The sequence below is a fragment of the Leuresthes tenuis genome, unplaced genomic scaffold, assembly GCF_036924035.1.
Source record: "Leuresthes tenuis unplaced genomic scaffold, fLeuTen1.0.hap1 SCAF_18, whole genome shotgun sequence".
In the NCBI taxonomy this organism is placed as follows: Eukaryota; Metazoa; Chordata; class Actinopteri; order Atheriniformes; family Atherinopsidae; genus Leuresthes; species Leuresthes tenuis.
This window is the reverse complement of record NW_027325372.1, coordinates 22,379,927-22,400,803: the sequence shown is the minus strand read 5'-3', so window position 1 is coordinate 22,400,803 and position 20,877 is coordinate 22,379,927. Positions and strand designations below refer to the sequence as shown.

Sequence of the window (20,877 nt, the reverse complement as noted above, 5' to 3'; positions counted from 1 at the left end):
TTTTACTTAAAGGTGATTATTATCATCATGAATCAGTGGTATAGGTTATGATAATTGATCTTTAGTTATTTGGCACCTTTTCAAGTTAAATGCTTAGTGTTTTACAAAGCTAAACAGAACACAAGCAAGGAATACAAAAAACATTTTATAAATATGTTATAGAATAGCCACACTGATTGAGACATTTAGCAGTATATAACAGTGAGACATGTTTATAATGTATGCGTGTATGTATATGAGTTCTCATGGGATTGTGGGAAACTATAAGATCTTTAAATTAAGATGGAGCAAAGCTATTAAAAGCATTATAGGAGGGATTTAAATTGCATTCTAACTTAATGGAAAAGGTTCAAAGCACATCATCATAGTAAAAGTATACTATATCTTTCTGTACTACTTTATTGTTTCTAACATTGTGAGTCATTAACAGAAAACTTTTAGAGTCTGCATGATCAAAAAGCATTAGAAAGTACCCGATTACTTACCCAATTAAGTACCTAATGATTTCCCTCAACAACTGCAACAAAAATCAACCCCAGCTGCAGTTCCTTAAAGGTGAATGTCAAAATCATTACTGATAAAAAAATAGAAAAAAAAGTTTTGTAAATCATTTCTGAATCATTTATTGATGTTAAAGGTAGTTGAACAATTTATTTAGTTATCTTTTTTCTCTGTCTCTGTATCAATAGATGGAGTTAAGATTCCAAACTGCACTGAAGCGAGTTTGCAAGAAACATCCCTCAAGAGAGCGACGAACATTGAGAAAATTTTGCTCAGTGTTCATCCTTCAGTAACAACTTATCATCTTTGGATTTCTCATGACAGCGTGACTGGTCAGAAGTATGTGTTATAAATGACTAATGTGTTGTGCCGGCCACAATTAGTCACAATGAGCATTTGTATGCAAAATTGTACTAAACTAAGATTAACATACACTATTGTGTGGTTACTAAAGCCATAAAGATGTAAAACAATTTTGCCAATCCTTTTGTATCCATTGTGATAAATCTATGATAAAGCTACTTTTTTAAATTTCTCAACACATTATCCAAAAATATTTGTGCAATACTTTTGATGATAATATTCTAATTTTACAATGGTCCAGAACTCTTTATTTAAAACATTAACTTCTTCAATAATTCATGTGACTACATTCCAGCTTCCGTATAAACACCGGGAAAAGTCTTGGAAGCATGGAAGAGGACATGAAGGCTTTCCCGCACCTCAGTGTGACACCACCATTGCGTTTGAAGGATCTTGGACATCAAGATCCATGTCTTGTTTTCCTGGATAAACGTGAGTAGCCTGCAGAAAGGTGAAGTTGGACTATCCAACCCCACCCACATCGAAGACAGTCCAATACCTAATATGTGGTCTGGCAAAAGTCAAACTGAAAGATGGAAAAAAAAGAAACAGTAAAGTCAAAACATTTTGTCATGTTGGCGAATCTTACCTTTACCTGATTTGATCTTATCTGTTTTTGTATAGATAGATTATAGATCCCCCATTGCTTCTCAGTGTAAAATTCTAAATCAAACGTGATCAGATGTGATTAAAGGGCACATTCCAGACTTTGATTTAAAGTCATTTTCATTCATTTCTATTCCACCAAGTAGAAAGGACACTTTTTCTATATGATCCCCCTCATTTCAGGGGACCAAGGCACTGGGGCACCGATTTGATATATATTCTACAGTGACTTGTTTCTATGTGGAACTTTTGCTGCTTACATTGGTCAAATGCAATCACTGAATATTATTGCTAGGCAGCTAATATTATCTGATGGCTTATGTTTACCAAAATAATTGAAAATACAGATAAGGTGACAATATAGAATAGGGTTAGAAGAGACAGATGAGCTGTTCTAAGCTATGGGGCTGGCCCGGTGATGTCACGGGGGGTGCTTTTCCATCAAGCCCTGCCAGAATGTGTACCAACTGGATCCCCACAGGGGGTGGTGCGCCCTCCTCGCTGGGGGATCTGTGTCGTGCGGCTCCTGGCTCCTGGCTCTTTGCCCTGCATCCCAGGGGTGGGGCGTGTACGCCTTGCCCTTGGCAGGGTCTCAGTGTAGGTGTGGGGGTCCGGGGTGCTACCCTCCCAATACCCTCTGTACCATACCCACGGGTCTGCTGGTTTACTCAAGATGTCCAGGCTGGTATCTTTTGTGGATTCTGGGCTGGTCCTTTTTCCTGTTGCCCCTGGGGTTGGGGTGAGAGTGTCTTGCTCAAGCTGGCTCTGTTGCTGGTAGGGATCTAGCTGAGCAGCACGACTCCTCATGGGACTGGGGGCAATCCAGAGCACTGGTGGAGGTGCATGGCACTGGCCCAGCACACCAGCACCAGCTGTGATCCAGGCTATCACTGGCTGTTGTCACTGGTTGATGCTGAGTAGGTGTTGAGCTTCACAATCACTGCGTTATGGCTGACTGCTGGACAGCTTTATTTCTGGTAGATACAGGGGTTACTTACAGACCACAACACAAACTTCCACACACTCACCACACACTACACACACACACACCTTCCATCATCTGTCTTCTGTCTCTTGTCTTTATCTGTCTTGTCCTTTTGTGTTCCACTATCGGCGATTCTAGTCCTCTCTGACTAAAGGTTTTTTTTAATCAATAAAGCTTGTTAGATTAGATGGTCAAAGAGGGCTGGTGAAGGAACCACTCACCATCACTTGCAACTATGCTGGAGAAAAATTGCAAGATTAAATTGCATATATAAGAAAAATTGTTTCTTGCCAGCTCTTGGCACCAACCATTGATATTCAGACAATGGAAAAAAGAGAAGAAAAAAATTGGATGTAGGTAGAATTGGATGGTCCAACAGCAGATCACAGCAATATATACTTGGTAAAACTACTACAAACCCAATTTCAAAAAGGTTGGGACATTGTGTAAAATGTAAATAATGCTTATCTTTACTTCTGAGAGACTCTGCCTCTCCAATGTGCTCTCTTTATACCTAGTCCCATTACTGACCTGTTGCCAATTAACCTAGTTAGTTACAACGTGTTCTTCCAGCTGTTTTTGTACCACTTACTTTTCCAGATTTTGTTGCCTCATCCCAGATTTTTTGAGATGTATTGCAAGATAATTTGATATTTTTCATGACATGACATGTTTCAATTTTCATCATCTAATAGATTTTCTTGTATTATTGTGAATTAAATATTGGTTTCTGAGTTGTTTTTTTTAATTTATCAATTTTTTAATTTTTTTTTAAATTGGCCTGTAGTGGTCGTCTTACAGCAAGAGAGTTCCAGGTTCAGATCCAACAGGGGCCTGTCTGTGTGACGTTTGCATGTTCTCCCTGTGCGTGTGTGTGTACCTCTGGGTACTCCAGCTTCCTCCCACCATCCAAAAATTGTATTAATTGTTGATTCTAAATTGACCCTAGGAGTTAGTGAGGGTGTGCAGGGTTTTGTTTGTGTTGGTTCGTGATGGACTGGCAACCTTTTTATGATGTATCCTTCCTCCTAACCGTTGCTTATGTGTAATGTTGTCTGTCTTTTTATATTTTACAGACAATCTTGGTGTGTATCTGAATAAAAATAAGCTACACCCTGAAATCATTGATGTGTACGACTGCATGTCTGGCAAAAAAAAAAACAGTGGACGTCAACATATTGGCTGCTACGTAAGTACTGAATAATCTTTTTTTTTTAATCTTTAGAATCAAGACAAATTAGAAACAAAGTTGAGTGTCATATTTGAAATGTATATTTGAAATGTACTGCATTTCAAATGTTCATCCAAAATTAAATGTATTTAAAACATAAACAATCAATTGAATGATTTAAATCAAAAAGATATTGTGCAACAGGTTTCATAGTTCAGTTGTTTAGTTGTATAAGTGTCACTAGAATTATGATCAAATCAAATTTGTTTTCACCTTCATATTATTTTACTGCCTGTCCATTTTAAGAAGGATTTCAATTTTTCACGCAGAACTGGAGATCATAGGGATGATAACTCATTTGTCACAACCAGGACCCCAAAGGAAGCTATACTGGTATTTTCAGTCCTTTACTGCCTCATACATTTCAAATGAGACTTGTTAGTGTCACGTAGGTTTCGTGGTGTGATGATAGGTGGAAGTTAGGACCCGGATGCTGATATTTCCAACAAAACTTGATTTATTTCAAAAGTAAAACAACAAAAAGCACGGCTGAGCCGGTATACCAAACAAATTTGGAGATTTCTCAACTTTTATTTTATCAGGTGCTGATAGATACGAGCTCATCAATGGATCAAAAATGCTATGGCAGTGTGGACATAAAGAAAATCCATGCTGTAAAGGAGCTTTTTGACAACTTTGCATCAAGAAGTATGGCTTATGATTTCCATCATGTCATGGGCCTCGTGAAGTTTGACTCAAACGTGAAAACACTCCACACATTTACAGAAACGCTTGAAAAGTTTAAGGTGAGAGTATTAAGATTTTTAACCGCATCTATAATGGGCTCTCATACCATGATTTAATAATACATTCTTTCTCTAGGAATCTGTGCGCACTCTTGAGGCATCTGGACGCACAACGCTGTATGATGCTCTCCAACATGGAAAGCTTGAGTTGGAAAAAGTAAAGGGCAAGTTTCCTGACTGCAGACTTCGCATACTGTGTCTCACAGATGGAAATGATGTTGGGTAAATAGTCCTTGCTTTACTAGTTAGCTAATAGCTCACATACTATAAGTAATGAATCATAATGAATCAGTCATCTGCTCTGCCATTTACAAAGAATACTTCCTGATTTTATCAAACTTTTATGTGACTGTTGAAATTTTACCTTCTTGAGATATCATGTTAAACTGGTTTTGCAATAAATTGCAATCAAATCTAGACAAAGTGGCTCCACTGACAATCAAAGAAGTAGCAACTAGTCCAACACCAGCTTGAAGAAATTGAAAAACTGAAGAGGAAATGTAGTATGGCAGAGAGGAGATGGAGAAAAAGCAAATTAACATGAAATAATCAGATTTTTGGAAAGCAGACATTTACAATGAAGCAATAAAACAATCGAGACATGCTCACTTTGCTAAACTAATTCAAGATAACTGTAATAATTCCTAAATCTTCTTCTCCACCATTAAACTTGGTCCCACTCAGTATACTTTATTTAATTTTTTATCAGAATCAGAATTGTGTTTATTGGTCAAGTATGTTAACACACACGGGGAATTTGGTTCCAAATGTTAATGTTTCACAGCCAACACAGTGCAAAACACAGTATGGAGATCTTATACACAGATGTGCAATATACAGAAAAACAACACAATGCAATGACTTTGCAATCCATTGAAATTTAAAATATTGGATTGAGTCTTTTAAATCAACAACAAATTAGTTTTTAGCTCTGTAGAACCTTTTTACTCGTGAAGAAAAACAGGAAAAGTTTGTTCTGGTTGATGTTCAGTTCAACCAGCTGGCTGCCTTTTAGATCCTTCCTTAATGAACAATTTCAGGCCAACATGCAATCTACCATTTTTAAGTTTAATTTCATTGATTGATTGAAGTGTTAGACCTTAAGTCTCCAGAGGAGGGAGGAGTGTATTTTCTTTTCTGTGTGGGTGTTTGTGTACATGCACGTCTGTATTTGCGTCTCTGTGTCACCACCACCTTGCTAGATTGTATGGTTATAGTTAAAATTAGTTTTAGTGTCTTTGTAATGTAAAGAATGAAGGAATGCATTCAGTAATGACAGATCCTATGACAGAACAGTAAAAACGGGATTTATAGCAAAACGTTATGGAAAATCACTTCTACCCTTTTTATTACTATAGGTTTTATTGCTCTTTGATATAAAGCATACAAAATAATAATTATGTGATGTACTTGACAACATATCTGAATATTTGTGAACAGATCCTCAAACAAGCCAGCTGACGTTGCTGCCAACCTGATAAGGTCCAACATTATAGTGGATTCAATCCTTCTTGGGAAAGTGGAGAATAACATTCTGCATGGAATAAGCATTGCATCAGGTACTTTTTCCAAGTATACAAAACATGTTACCAGCTATGTAATAAATTAAATACTTAAACAATGGTATGAAATTAAATTAAATTGATTGTTTTTAATTATAAACCTCAAAGGGAAATGATGTAGTACATTTATTTTAATTTATTATTACTAGTCAATCATAGTGAGTGATATATTCAGAATTTTTATTTCTAAGGAATCATTGAATGTAGTTATTGCTGCTGGCACAAATGGCCTGTACAATTCAAAGTTGCAGCTGAGCTGAAGAAGTCTGTGGCTGAACATATTTTAGTTTCATTACTGTGTTCTGTAGAGGGTGTGCAGTATTGTCACCAACATTTGTCTTTGTATAATCAGCTCCAGCAGCTCCACTGCAGTCCCCAGCAAAGAGCCAACTTTATTTATCAGCTTGTTCAGTTTCTTTGAGTCTCTGGCTCAGATGCTGCTGCCCCAACAGATGACTGTAAAGCAGATTTTACTCTCCGCCACAGACAAAAGTGAAACATGAGAAGATAATAGTGAGACTCTGACATTGACTGAGAGAAACCAAGGGGAATATTAACACTCAGGGAACTAATAAGAAAGTGACTGCAGCTGTGAATAACTGACAGTGAAACAGATGTGTAAATGGAGATGAGAACCAGACAGGAGGGATCAAAGGAAAATAAGAATAATGACCAGTGGCCGTATTCAAAGATTTTTATCTTACCGCGAGGAATGCTCCTAACGCGCTAAAACATTTTACGTAGGAGTTTTTCCTTAAAAGTAATTCACAAAGCCGCTGAGACCTACTCATACGAAGGATAAATCCCTAAGAGTTAAGTAAGAGTGATGCACCGTTGCTAAATCAACGAGGTAATTCATTTGCACCCTGCAAATGATCAATTATTCAATGAGCATATTTCCAACATTTAAACCCTTTAAATATCAGCCGTTCAAGTCCTCCTTCACGATGAGTAAAACAAGGGAAGACAGTGTCAAACTCAAGCGAAGTCCAATTGGTCCCAGCACCAATTATTACTGCTGGCCCAGTTTGTGCTGTAGAGAAGAGTGGTAGTGGTAATTAAGGGGAAATTTGGCTCTGGGTAAACAGTAAACAATAATAATAATCACTTATATGTTATACTTTAACTGCGCTCACGGTTGTGGATTGAGATAGGGTGTCGAGCCACGTCTTGCAAGGATAACCACTGTCACCCAGCAAGTGACATCCAACTGGTACATGGTGCCTCTCAAAAAGCTGCCTAAGACCGCTCTCCATTAAAATACGTGAATCATGGGTAGATCCAGGCAACTGAGTTTGGAGTCCTCTCGAGGACTTTTAAGCTCTCCTAGAGTTAGGTGCTACTTTTAGGCCTAAAATCCTTTGTGAATTGCTCTTAGTGAAAAAAAAATTAGGAGTCCAAAATTTGAGAATGACACTCCCATTATTTTTAGGAGTTTCTCCTAAATTCGCCAGTTAGGAGCTACTTTTAGCCCTAAGATCCTTTGTGAATACGGCCACTGGATAAACAGTATTGAAAACATGGAACAAAAGCAAACGTAGAACATGGAACCAAAAAACTAAATGATTGAATCTCAAAAACAAGCAGCAAAAGGATGAGTACACACACATTGTTGGCAGGTAACACGGGTTAACTCTCTCAGTAGACAACATGGATAGAAACTCAGAGCCAACAACAGTTCTGGGTTGCACAGACACTCTATCTCAGTGAAATGTCCAGGATTACACCATTCTCCTGCACAGGATGGATTGCAGTGTTGCAGTGTTCCTCCTGCATCCTCATCATGGCTGCAAGGTAGTCCACATTATATTCCAGTGATCTCACGTTTCCTTTGACAATCGAGAGAAGAAATGGTTTAAACTTCCTCCTCCTTTTTACTCTTTTTCTTCCTGTCTCACATTGTGTTTCTGAATATTCATCATCCAATTCAGATGCAATATTCTATTTACGGTTGTGATTAATAAATCAATTATCTGTTCTCTTTTAGGAGGATGCTGTTTCAAACCAGAAACAAGCAAAGATGGCATCAAGCTTTTTGAGATTGAAACTGTTCTTTCATTGGAAATAAGGAAACCCAAAAATAAAACTGATCCATCCTGCATCACTGAAGTTAGTGAACTTTAAATGGTAAATGTGTCAAACTGATTGCAAAAATATCCTGGTTTATGTTGATTTCTTATTCTACAGAGTCTTTTGGGAAGTTTCTTTGCTACCTGTGGGTATGATACATTCCCAGAAGCTGTCTTGCCAAGTCAGATACACAGCAAAGTGACTGTGACACAGAGGTAAATAATAAAAAAAAGCTTTTATGCTAGTTGGAGGATGTCTGTTAGTCAGAATGGTTTTGAGGACACAGTATAATTGTAAATCATCTCTGTTGTTTGATGAGATGAGAATTTCTGTATTTGGCTCTGCTAGCCTTTTTATGAAGAGTAATCTGAATTTTTTTTTTTAGGATGTTGATGTCTATTTTAAAAATAACACACAGAAATAACATGGATAAACTTTTTTAGGCATATAGTACTCAAAACTAACAAACAAAACTGGAGTCAAATCTTAAAATGAAAATAAATGTATTGTGTATGTAAATATATATAATATGTGTGTGTATGTATATGTATGTATGTACATATGTATACTTATATGCATATGGGAGCTTGAAGCTTCTGCACAGTATCTTAGCTGTCCCTAGAACTGCATTCTTCTTGACAGAGATGCTGTTCCTGGGATCTCCCAGTATGGGGGTCATGGCCCCAAGTGTTCCGATTATCACTGGTACCACTGGTCTTCAATTGCCATAACTTTTAAACTTCCTCTTTCAGCCCTTGTGTTCCTTCTTGATGATGTTGTTTTCACTTGGAATTGCTACATCTATCACTATTCCCATCTTCTGTAGTTTGTCAACCACCCCAATTTCCAGTTGGTTAGAGATGACCTGCTTATCAGCCTGAGTGTGGAAGTCCCACAGGATCTTAGCTCTGTCATTCTCCACTACCTTTGGATGTATCTTTATTTGGAGCTATCTTTGGAACTTCCAATCCATATTGGACACAGATGTTTGTGTACACACTTCCTGCCTCCTTGGTTGTGGCATTCCATGTATGCTGTACCTTCTACGCTACTATGTGCTGGACTACTTCAGAAGCTTCTTTACACAGCCTACACCGAGGGTCATATCTGATGTCGTAGACCCCGGCCTCTATTGCTCTTGTGCTTAGGGCCTGCTCTTGAGCTGCCATTATTAATGCCTCTTTGCTGTCTCTCAGACCAGCTTTTTCTAGCCACTGATAGGACTTCTCGATATCAGCCACTTCCTCAATCTGTCGATCTGTCAAAAGAAATTATAAAATTGTCATTGTTCTAGCAATTTAACTTTAAAGATAATCATTCATGAAATAAATACTGCTATTGTTATACTTGTAATGGACTGTTGATAGTATGCACATAGCACACGAACTTAGCAATCTATAACTAACCAATTATAGACTGACCTAAATAATAGTTACAATTCACTTCCCAAGTCACTAACACCTTTTTCTCAAACTAGTGCTTTGAAAAAGAAGATTCAGGAGGCCAAAGATGGGCGTTTTATGGAGAAGGACAGACGTATCCTTGAGGAGCTGAAGAGCCTGCATTGTGAACCACATCCCTACGTTAACATCTTTCCATCAGAATCTGACTTTAGTAGGTTACATTCATCATTTAAACAGTTATATCATTATACAGTGGTTCAGTGTTTAACACTGTAACCTCACAGCAAACTGTTCTTGGTTTAAACTTTGACTTGGGTGTATTTGCATGTTCCCTATTAAATATAAAGACTATGAAACTGCTTAAAATGGCATCCATTATAGTTATGGTAGCACAGAACCAACAAGTTCTCCAATCCAAACAACCACACAGGTGATTTGTTCTTACCTCTTAGTAAAACAGTAACATCCTCCTGTGAAGTACAGCTACCTCTGTCAACAAATACGCTGTCTTCAAGACAATATGTACAAGCTACAGTATATGCTTTCACTTGCAAGAGTTAACTGCTATATCTGTTCAACTTTACAGCATTCTGGAAGATTCTCATGGAGGGCCCGCCTGACACCCCTTATGAAAAGGGGGTCTTTGAGCTGTTCTGCCAGTTTGGTCCTGACTACCCTGTGAAGCCTCCGACTGTTCGTTTTGTCACACATGTATCCTGTCAGACAAATGAGTTTCATTCATGAAACATATGAGAGCGCAGATTTAATTCTGACTGGTTATGAATTAATGTAGAAATGAAAAACTCTTGTGCCATCATGTATATTTTGTGTTTCTTGTATATAATCACCAAATTGAAAATAATTGTTCAATTATTTCCTTAACAAGGACAAAGATATACCACTGCAACATAAACAGTGTTGGGCGCATCTGCCACAACATATTTGATCGGAACTACAATGCCCATATCACCATAAGAGAAATCCTTGAAGCTGTGTTTGGACTGCTGATTGCCCCTGAGCCAGAGGATCCATTGGACAGGTGATAGAACTACTCTCACTCATCGTTATGCCTGAGTACCAATGATTTTACTCAATTTTGCCCCATTTCAAGATCGTGTGGCAATACATTACACATATAGATCTCGATACACTTTGAGATACCTTTTCACATTTTAAAGTAGTAAAAGTAAGTAACTACATTTTATTTGAATAGCACTTTTCCTCTCTTGTCCGCTGGGTTGGAGCGTGACTTTCTTGTGATGGGCTGCCTGGTTTCCCAGGTCCGGGATGTAGGAACTTAATAAAGGTGTTTCCGGTTTCAGATAATGGAAATGCCAATTTACACCTGGCAATTACTGACCAAATATATGCAAGAATTTCACAAAAATTTGTATAGAGTTAGGATGATAGATAATTTTCACTGAAAATGCTATTCATTGTTTCTTTTTTTTTTCTTTTTTTTATTCATTTATTCATTTTTTTCTGTCTGTTGAAGCGTTCTGGCTGAAGAATACCTGACCAGCCATGAATTATATGAACAAGAGGCCAAAAAACATACTGAGAAAACTGCAGTGGAATCACTGGAGTGTAAGGAGAAGGTAATGAACAACAATGTTTTAAAGGAAGATAAACTTCCTAAAGATAAAGGACCATTACAATATTTAAAAAACATCTGTCTGACATTTGCAAAAGTATTTACTCCTCTTGGGGGTTACCCTATTTTTTTGTGTTTTAACCTGTATTGTAATTTGAGTTTGGAGGATTTTATGTAAAATACATCAGTGAAGTTTAATTAGGAAAAAAAAAAAATCTTAAAAAAAAACTAAAGTGGTGCATCCATGTGTGTATTCTCACCCGTGTGGCACCAGATTGTATTCAGGTCTACGTATAAGAGTGATTACAAATGCGTGCTTTTGGTTTTTTCTTTGTTTCATCTTTTTTTTCTCTTTACATAAAATATGCCCCCCCCCCCCAAAAAAAAAGCGCCATTTCAAAAACAGATTGTAATAGTTATGTAATATAATGTAATAATATTGTAATAATAAAGAATAGGAGAAGTACACTACATTTTTTTAATATATATTATACGTGTATCTCAACAATGTTTGATATCTAAACAGAATCTGAACAAAAGCCTTGGCAGTTTATCTGTTAAGAATCTTAAAGCTATTGTGCTATTGTGTTGAGAATAATGACAGGTTGATGCATGTTCTCTTCTCCCGATTTAAAAGAAACTGGTGGAGTCTGTGAAAGAGTTTGTACCTCCACATCTCATCTGTCCATTGACCAAGAGGATATTTGTTGATCCTGTGAGAACAACACGTGGAGCAGTCTATGAACAGAAGGCCATTGTAAAACATCTAAGAATGTAAGTTATTTTATTGCATATTAATGACAAAGAATAATCAACATATTCAGAGTATTCAAGACTAGTATTTTCCTCCAGATGCTTTGTTCCCTTCTATATTTCAAATAGATGCCTCAAAGGGTAATTGGTCATTCTAAATTGACAATAGCTATGAGTGTAAGCATGTATGGCTGTTGTTTCTGCCTTTAATCCATGACCCTGAACAGAATAAAGTAGCTGGACGGAGGGAGAGGAAAATGTCTGCTGATGAAGTTTTACTTTACTACTGTGAGAATACGGTAGTACTCAAATCTTACTTGGACATACCAAATATATACTTGTTCATTAAATCATAGGATATGTAAAGGGAGAATTACATCTAGGAAAATACCTTTATTTTATAGTGTATTATGAGAATGTATCACATATAAAAAAAGCTATATTCTGACCACGTATGGCTCAGGTAGGCCTGAAACCCATGTGGGCTTAGAAAATGAAATACCACCATGGCTCACATCAGTTACATGCTTCTGAATATTTTCAGTGACGGAACATTCTTTTACAGGAGAAGATTTGATCCACTTGACCCAAAGAGTCTTCTCAGAAGAACTGATCTCAAGCCAGCCAAAGACATGAAGAAAATGGTGAAAGAGTATCGATCAAATCAGATTCAGGAAACCAGGGTTTAGCCAAGTATCAAAGCTGCCATTACATCATTATTTACATGATGTAAAACATGTAGACAAAAACTGTAGACAAGAAGACTGTGTCGCTGTGCTTGATGCACATCATTATTATCTCATTATAAAATCACATTTACCTGTTATGTTAAAAAATGTTTGTCATTTTTATGAGGACTCATTTTTGTACTTTGAGCGAATTTACAAGAAAGATACAGTTGTGACAAAATCATTAAGTTGGGGATTTATCTCTTTATCTAATCACATTCTTCTATTTCACCTGCTTGACCATAAACAATTTAACAAAATCACAAACCTTAGTCATTGTATCTCTGAGTAAGGCAAAGTTAAATCAACTTAAAATCACAAGTTTGTTTTACAACTCTGTTTTAATTAGCGGTTTAAAACTGGTCTCTGCAAAAGTGTGAAAGAATTTGAGCTTGAGACCAGGAAGCCAGAACGTTTTTCATTTGTCTTTTGAATATCTTTTTATGACATTGACAGCTTTCTATACTTACTTTGGAACAGCTGTTGCTATTAGCTTAGAATGAGTTGAAAATTAGAGAGCTTCTTTGTTGCAATGTTATTAAACCATATTTTCAATGTTTTCTCCAATAAAAATGTTTATGAAAAGAATAAAATCAGGAGAAAAAACAGTGTTTTTCATTCTTCTTTCTTTGGATATAACAAATAAATGTGGGAGCAATTTTTTTGAAGGTCTACAATTTGTCCAGTAGGAACATTTGTGCTGTGTGTCAAAAGACATAGAAACTTTCATTCAGTTACAGCTGCAGAAGAGTTCTCGGCATAACTTCACATGTTTCCAATGTACTTAGAGAAGGGAAGACTGCAATATTCAGAACTTCAGAAATATAACCTATTTGTCCAACATGTGGGAGACCAAAACACACTGGTCAAACAAAAAAGTAGTTCCCTATATAAAACTTTAATTATAGCGATGGTTAATAGAAACGCTCACATTTTTTTGACCACTACAATACATCATGCAAGGTGCTTCATTGTTGTATGGTGATCTGTTGTATTGATGGAGATTCATATATAAATATATTTATATATATATATAAAACCTGCTAGATGTTTTTTCCTGTTGCATGGTAGTTTCTAACTCCACTGTTACCCCGCGCATGAGGATGGAGGAATGAATCAAAGAGAAGATTCAGTGTGATCCATTGGTTCCCTATAGCTTGACAAAGTTTCAGAAAGTGATCTTATATGAATTGGACTGATTTAGAGTTTAACTTATTTAATTGGACAGTTAATTGTTAATTGGACAAAAACTGGGAGTTTAACACACAGGATGAAAGCAAATGTCTTTTATGTTCACAGAGCTCTGAAAGAGTGCAAAAGCCTTTTTTTTTTTTTTAAATTTTGACAATAATTCTAAATTTAGATGAGCCAAAAGCATGATGTGGGCTAACCCTCACCAAAGAAACAGATGGTGATGGAGGGGATTATTAAGGACCATATTTGTATATCTGGTCTGGTTTTGAAAATAATATTGCAAATTTATTACACTATAAAATGACCATAACTTAGTAAACAATAAATTGTTAATCTACCGTTTAATAATCCAGAATAAAAAAGTGAAGCCTAATATATGTTACAGTGTAAAACCACACCTGAAAGTTGAATTGCTACAGCAATAGTAAAATTTGTGGGAAATGGAAAAGGATTCCAATTTTTAAGGTTAATTCATCTGGCTGTTATGCTAAGAAAGCAATACTCTATATTACAAAATGTACAGTTCAGTTGTAGTTTTTGAATTATTCTCTAGAATATTCTTCACGCCTTATGTCTGAGTTCCTCTGAGCAAAGCGTCTCCGTTTATTGGGTGTTTTAGCTGTCACTTAAGAATGATAATTTTCATTGGTCAAAATGACAAAGGGGTGTGGTTTGTTTTCAGGAACTGTGTGCAGTGTGATACTCTCAACCGTCCGGTCTTGCCAGATCAACTTCTCGCTTTCTTCTGCGTCCACCACTCTCTAAAAACACATCTTATTGTCAAGTATGGGTGACGATGAAGAGAAATACGACGGAATGCTTCTCGTCATGGCGCAACAACACGAAGGAGGGGTGCAAGAGGTAAAGGAACTTGCTAACGCCACCATGCTAATGCTAAAGTGGTCGCCCTGTGAGTTGTGAGCACACCTCGCCTGTCAGCATTCGGGATAAAAAAAAAAATAATATTGATATGTTTTTTTTCCACCCCTATCCTCATTCATTGTTATTCGCTTTCTTTATAGACATACTATAGTCTTAGGCAGTAGTTTAAGCCGGTAGATCTGGTTAATTCGGCAAACACGTGACAAATATGGTACCGCGGAATTCTACGTAAACCTGATATATTAGATAATATTTATCGGTGGAGATGGATATAGAAACTGTCCCTTTTGAAGTTAAATCTCAGTACAGGATTGGATTTCCTGATCCTTTGGAGACAGATCCTCCTTACAGAAGTCATTTTGTGTTAGTGAGTGTGCCAAAACTCCCCTCAGAAAAAGTACAGAGCAAACATCTCCCTTAAAAGCAGCATGTTTACTTGAATCATTATATGATTCATGATTTAATTTGATCTGTGTTTTTTTTCCTCTTACCAGTTAGTCAACACGTTTTTCAGCTTTCTCCGCCGCAAAACAGATTTCTTCACCGGTGGAGACTCAGGTGCTGCTGAGAAGGTGAGCAGTGTTTCCATGACTGTGGATCTTGTGACATGCGAGATCACGCCGTCAACAAGCTGCTCTATTGTGTGACAAAAGCACAACTCACATTAGTGCTCATTTCTGGCCACCTGTCCCTTCCAGCTGGTAAAGGATGCCTTTGATCACCACTGCAAGCTGGCGCTGAAGAGCCACAAAGACAAGCAGGCAAAACAGGAGAAGGAGAAGAAGGAGAAAGCTGAGAGAGTGGCCAAGCTCGCGAAAGAGGAGGGAAAAACGAAAAATGACGATGGACCTAGAATTCAGGAACTGACAGATGAAGAAGCAGAGAAGCTTCAATCTGAGCTTGACAAGGTGGAATTTTAGTGCGTTAATGTTCTTTCACAATTAAGCACCACTGTCATATTTTGTGATCTTATATATTTGTTTGTTTGTGGGTGATAGAAAAAGAAGAAGGAGGAGGAGGAAATTAAGACTGTGACAGTAAATGAAGAGAAGACGTGTGACAAAGTCGATAAAGAGAAAGGGGTGAGTGGACAGCTTGGTGCTGATGAGCTGAAAAATCCTCTGCTGTGTGCTCACTCCTTCGCTTCTGTGTTTTGCAGTCTGATTCTGAGGCAGAGGAGGATGAGAAGGACAAAGATAAACTGAAGCCTAATGCAGGAAATGGAGCTGACCTGCCCAACTACAAGTGGACACAGAGCCTGTCTGAAGTCGATGTGAGTGCCTTTTGCCACCTCAGCATCTTAGTCTGTGATGGTCTTTTCTGCGCCTCGTCTCCTGCGCTCACTGAGCCGCAGCTTAGCTTAGAACAGGTTCTTTCTGTTTCAGCCACCATAGACGGGTGCTACAGTAATTCCAACCACAGCAACGAACCACTTGCATCTAATTTGCTTCATTCAAGAGCGAACAATAAAAAGCTGAGCTCCAGTGCACCTTTCACCGTCGCAGTTTTAAGCTGAACATTTAAAAACATTTTTAAGCTACATTGGCGGACATTAATATCACCATAAATCCCACTTGAAGCTGTGTTTATAAATCCAGTTTGCAGCATCGTTCGTAAACTCTATGATTAAGACGGCGTTTCCTAAACCAGACCGCTGATGTTAAAGCAAAGAAAAGTCTGTGATGATCAACTCCAGGTAGAATCCAGGTACAAAAAGAGGAGGAAACATTTGAAGTGATGTGAAGACATTGTGGTGGCTCTCCGGCTGTGGAAAACCAAACCACTGTTTAGCCTTTGTCTGTGTTAGAACCAGCTTAGAAGTGTCTCTCGCACTAGCCCTGAACCAACGCTGGACCTCCTGTTTCGTTTGACAGCTGCAGCCTCAGCATCACTTCTTAATGAATTATGTGCACATGTCGCGTTGTAGGAAAGTGAGATGTTATCATGCTTCACCTTTTTGTCACACAAACTGCTTCTCTGAGCTCTAGTCATGGTCACCTGGTGAGATAGACAGAGGATCATTTTATTTAATTATTCATTTAAAATCACACCCGTCATTTGAAAATACTTCTTATAAACCCCTTTGAGGGATCTCATGTAAAAAAAAAATTCTTGTTTTTCACCCAACTGGAAATAAATTTTGTGCTACATTTTCACCACGGGTCACTGTGAGCAGCTACTGCTTACTGCAGGGGAACAGTTGATTTGGTGAAACTACGTTCCACAAATATGTTCCTTCTTCTAGGCTTCTTTGAGGCTTTTTTTAATGGCCACACTTTTATTTCTGTGTTAAAATCTGATCCAAACAGTTTCCAAGAAGATGGCCAATGGAGGCAGTGCTTCCTTTTCCAAAACACATCAAATATGTCCACTTCACTGCTGTGCTCTTTGTTCCCGTTGCTAACTCTTTGAGTTGTGTGAATCTGCGTGTTATCATCCCAGAAGCACTGCCATCGGGAAACAGTTAGAAGTAATACTGTCGTGCAAAGCAACCAAAGGCCCCAGAGAATCCTGCAGCTGCCCAAACCATGACAGAACTGCCAACATGCTTCATGGTTGCTGATGCAGAGACTCTGGACATCCAAGCTCCAGGAATTTTTCCTCTTTGGAACACCAAATACAGGATCGTCACAGTGTTCAAGATTCGCCAACCACTGGGGTTATTTTTTATTTCCAGACAATGGCAGAAATCGCGGGTGTAGCCAGAGACGGGTCGGGAATTTCTCAATGCCTGTGATTTAATCTGACCTGCCGTGCCAATGATCTAATCCTCCCACAGCTGGCTGTGCCTTTCGATGTGAAGTTCCGAATCAAAGGCCGGGATGTAGTTGTGGACATCCAGCGACGCTCCATCAAGGTTGGCCTGAAGGGACACCCTCCTGTCATAGAAGGCCAGCTGTGCAACGAGGTGAAGGTAGAGGAGAGCTCCTGGCTCATCGACGATGGAAAGGTGGTCACCGTCCACTTGGAGAAGGTGAGAAAATGTGGATTTGGGTGGCTCACTGTTGACATGTTCCTCCTCTCAATACCTTCGGCGTTAATGTGATTGAGTCACGTTGTATCCTCTGATTTCAGATTAATAAAATGGAATGGTGGAACAGAATTGTTACCACAGATCCAGAAATCAACACCAAGAAAATTTGTCCTGAGAACTCAAAGGTAAAGGTCGAACATATATATATACGTATATTTATTTATTTTTCATTTAAAAATGAGAACGAACAAGCACTCATCTCTCACCCCATCACATGTGCACGTCCTGCTGAGCAGCTGTCAGACCTGGACGGAGAGACGCGGGGGATGGTGGAGAAGATGATGTACGACCAGAGGCAGAAATCAATGGGCCTGCCTACGTCTGAGGAGCAGAAGAAGCAAGACATTCTTAAAAAGTAAGTTCCCAGTGTTGCCTTGCTGCCACATCACTCTGGTTTGGCTCAGATTTGTTTTAGCAGTCGGAGGAGTCGCCCCCTGCTGACCACTAGAAAGAATGCAGCTTTAAAGCACTTCCACTTTGACTCCACTTTTCAGAGCTGAACACTAAAACCGTCTTTTAATCACAGTTTATGCACTTAAGGCCAAATTTGCCACGACAAGCAAAGCAAAGAAAAGCAAAGATCTAATTTCTGGTTGGTCAGAGGGCTGAGAGATGTCTGAGGAGGTTTAATGATGACCTTAATGATGACCTCGCTGAAAAATAACACCAAAGAGGGACGATTATGAGGCCATGTCAGTGTTTTTTTTGGTTTGTCTTAAAAACATCAAATATATCTAAAGAAAAACAGGAAAAGTTTAATTTTAAACTCTGTTACTGTGATTTGAAATGAAATAAAGTTGTCCCAAGATGATACGGGACGGTGATGTTTGCAGTTTTAGGGAAAGTTATCTCCTCTGAGCCAGCGGGCCATGTGTGTTTTATCACTGTTGGGAGTAAATGACTCCTCTTCCTCAGCTCCTGTCCTTCGCTGAAGCTAAAGCAGTCTGTCTGGTGTCTGAAGTCACTTCCTTTGTAAGCTTGTTAAAGCTGCCTCTGAGGATCTAGTTTAATTTAATAAGAGTTGAAGAATAGCATTGTGGTGAGAGTGGAGGAGATCATTGGTCTCAGACTTTCTTTACAGACACACTGTAATGAAGTGACAAAATGTTTGTTACTTTACTGTGAACCATCCTCCAGAGGTGGGTAGAATCTCATTTTTGTGGTTTCTCTCCCTGTTGTCTCTGCAGGTTCATGGCTCAGCACCCGGAGATGGATTTCTCTAAAGCTAAATTCAGCTGAGACTGAACTCAGCCCACATCTCAAGTCCTGTTAGATCGCAGCAGAGCCAACATCCGTGCTCATCTCTTCAATGGACACACGTTGGTTGACTTCTGTGTCTTAAGTGCATAAGTCCTGTGTTTGTTTGCTGAAACATGTTTGATAAATGTAAAGGCTCCGTTAACCCTTTGCATGTGGTCCTGATATTTAAACTTGTTTGGATTTTTTTTAAATAAATTAATCTAAAGTTAAAGTGCTAATGTTTTCTGTGTTGTCTGCACAAGGTGACAGAAATGATTGAGGAAAAAGGCTTTGTCTCTCTTTTGTAGTTTGAACTTTTTCATTTGTAACATCAACCTATTAGGAACCTGTGTCATCCATGCTTGGATGATATTCAGAGGCCCCCAATAAGGCCAAAACTTCTGCCACGTGGAGGAAAACTACCCAACACTGGATTGGTTAAATGCAGGGAAAGATGATGTGCACAGACCGGAAATGATGATAATAATAATAATTTTTAGCCACAAGAGAGCAGCAGAGTGTTGTCCTTCAAGTCTACAGGGATGTTGTCTTTGACAGTTTTTGTATCCCATGAGGAATATTCTGATAAATCTGATGGAAAGTTGCTGAAACTTGCAGTTTGAGTCGTTCTCTTTCAAAGTTTGAATAATAAAATGAAATGTCAGAGTGTAAAAACAAGGCTCTGGTTATCAGATCCACAGGACAGGTGTTTTCAATCATGTGCAAGGAGTTGCAAATTAGATTAAATGAACTATGGATTGTTATCTGAAAACAATAAATATAGGATTATTTTTTTATGCTTCTGTTTGGTATAAAATCATTACTGTTGGTACCAGAGGACATCTTGAAATAACAAATATAGTTGTATTTGGAGTGGCAATGAAAAACAAAAGGGGATTACAGACAGTTGCTTCGTTTTTGTTTTCACCCACTGCTGGAGAATAAAGCAGAATAAATATGGAGTAACATCCTATCAAATGTGTGGTGGAACCAACAGCTGAACAGAAATCTGCAGTTCCATGTTGTGAGCTTCTACCTTATGCTGGCTTCTACACTTGCAGGTTTTGAACAATGATAATGTTAAAGCTATGCCAAATCATGTTGCAGTTGCTGACTCATGAAATTTCAGGAGCCGCAAAGTGATTTTGATATTTCAGTGTTGAGGATGTCAGCCATGGATCATTTTTCTGAATGCTTGCAAATTGTAGCAACAGGAAAACAAACCATGAGGCAAATATTAGCGTGATAAATTCAGAAGCCGTGACACTGGATTACATTCACACATAAACATCTGAATGAAAAACTACATAATACCCCAACTGTCAAATAGCTTTAAGGGGAAAAGTGGCTCAAATACCACCAACAGCTGTTTCATGTGATGGAAATCATGAGGATTATTACCTTTAGTAAGACTATTTTTGATTCTAAAAAAAAAATCAAATAAAAGGTTGTTGTGTTATGCACAGTGTACAATTCACAATAGACAGGTATAAAAAACATTTTTCATTTCTCCCACTGACCCACGTTCCAGGGTTGGATTAAGCAGGTATAGAAAATGGATAGTTTCTCCCATTGACTCTTAGATGGATGTAGGCACCTCTGTCAGACGTGAAGCTCAATGCTACCTAGATCACAGCTACCATTCAGCTAAGGCCAATTGTCATAAATTGCTAAATCAATAAAAAAAAATTCAATGCATGTTATAATTAAGGTCTGATATACTTAAATTATCCTTAGTTAATTCAATTAAGTTGTTTCCACAAGAAAAGTATTTGTGTCAAATTTGTGACTTTTTCTGGGGAACACAAGAAAAAGTCTCAGTTTTAAAAGCACACAAGATTTATGCTAGCAACGGCTAATAGGGACTAGTGCCGATAATCTTTAATTGAAATAAATCTAGATTCAATTTATTTTTCAAATATCACTTGAACTGATCGAATTAACTGCTCCCTGTAATGTCCTGTACAACTTTCTGAGTTCCCCCCA

The 20,877-nt window shown here is 38.0% G+C and overlaps 2 protein-coding genes across 2 annotated transcripts; both read left to right on the top strand.

Annotated features, from left to right (window-relative positions):
- Positions 1-693: 693 nt before the first annotated feature.
- LOC140275172 (uncharacterized) lies at positions 694-12,648 on the top strand. Its single transcript, XM_072370583.1, has 15 exons — positions 694-840; positions 1,160-1,296; positions 3,532-3,644; positions 3,956-4,019; positions 4,229-4,432; positions 4,509-4,654; positions 5,873-5,991; positions 7,982-8,103; positions 8,182-8,279; positions 9,542-9,678; positions 10,054-10,178; positions 10,361-10,506; positions 10,963-11,065; positions 11,699-11,835; positions 12,380-12,648. The coding sequence occupies exons 3-15, from the start codon at positions 3,583-3,585 to the stop codon at positions 12,501-12,503; spliced, it is 1,587 nt and encodes a 528-aa protein (XP_072226684.1). The 5' UTR covers positions 694-840; positions 1,160-1,296; positions 3,532-3,582; the 3' UTR covers positions 12,504-12,648.
- A 1,753-nt stretch (positions 12,649-14,401) lies between these two features.
- nudc (nudC nuclear distribution protein) lies at positions 14,402-19,123 on the top strand. Its single transcript, XM_072370613.1, has 9 exons — positions 14,402-14,597; positions 15,113-15,190; positions 15,317-15,526; positions 15,617-15,700; positions 15,778-15,891; positions 17,398-17,592; positions 17,694-17,777; positions 17,889-18,007; positions 18,840-19,123. The coding sequence occupies exons 1-9, from the start codon at positions 14,523-14,525 to the stop codon at positions 18,889-18,891; spliced, it is 1,011 nt and encodes a 336-aa protein (XP_072226714.1). The 5' UTR covers positions 14,402-14,522; the 3' UTR covers positions 18,892-19,123.
- The last annotated feature ends 1,754 nt before the right edge of the window (positions 19,124-20,877 follow it).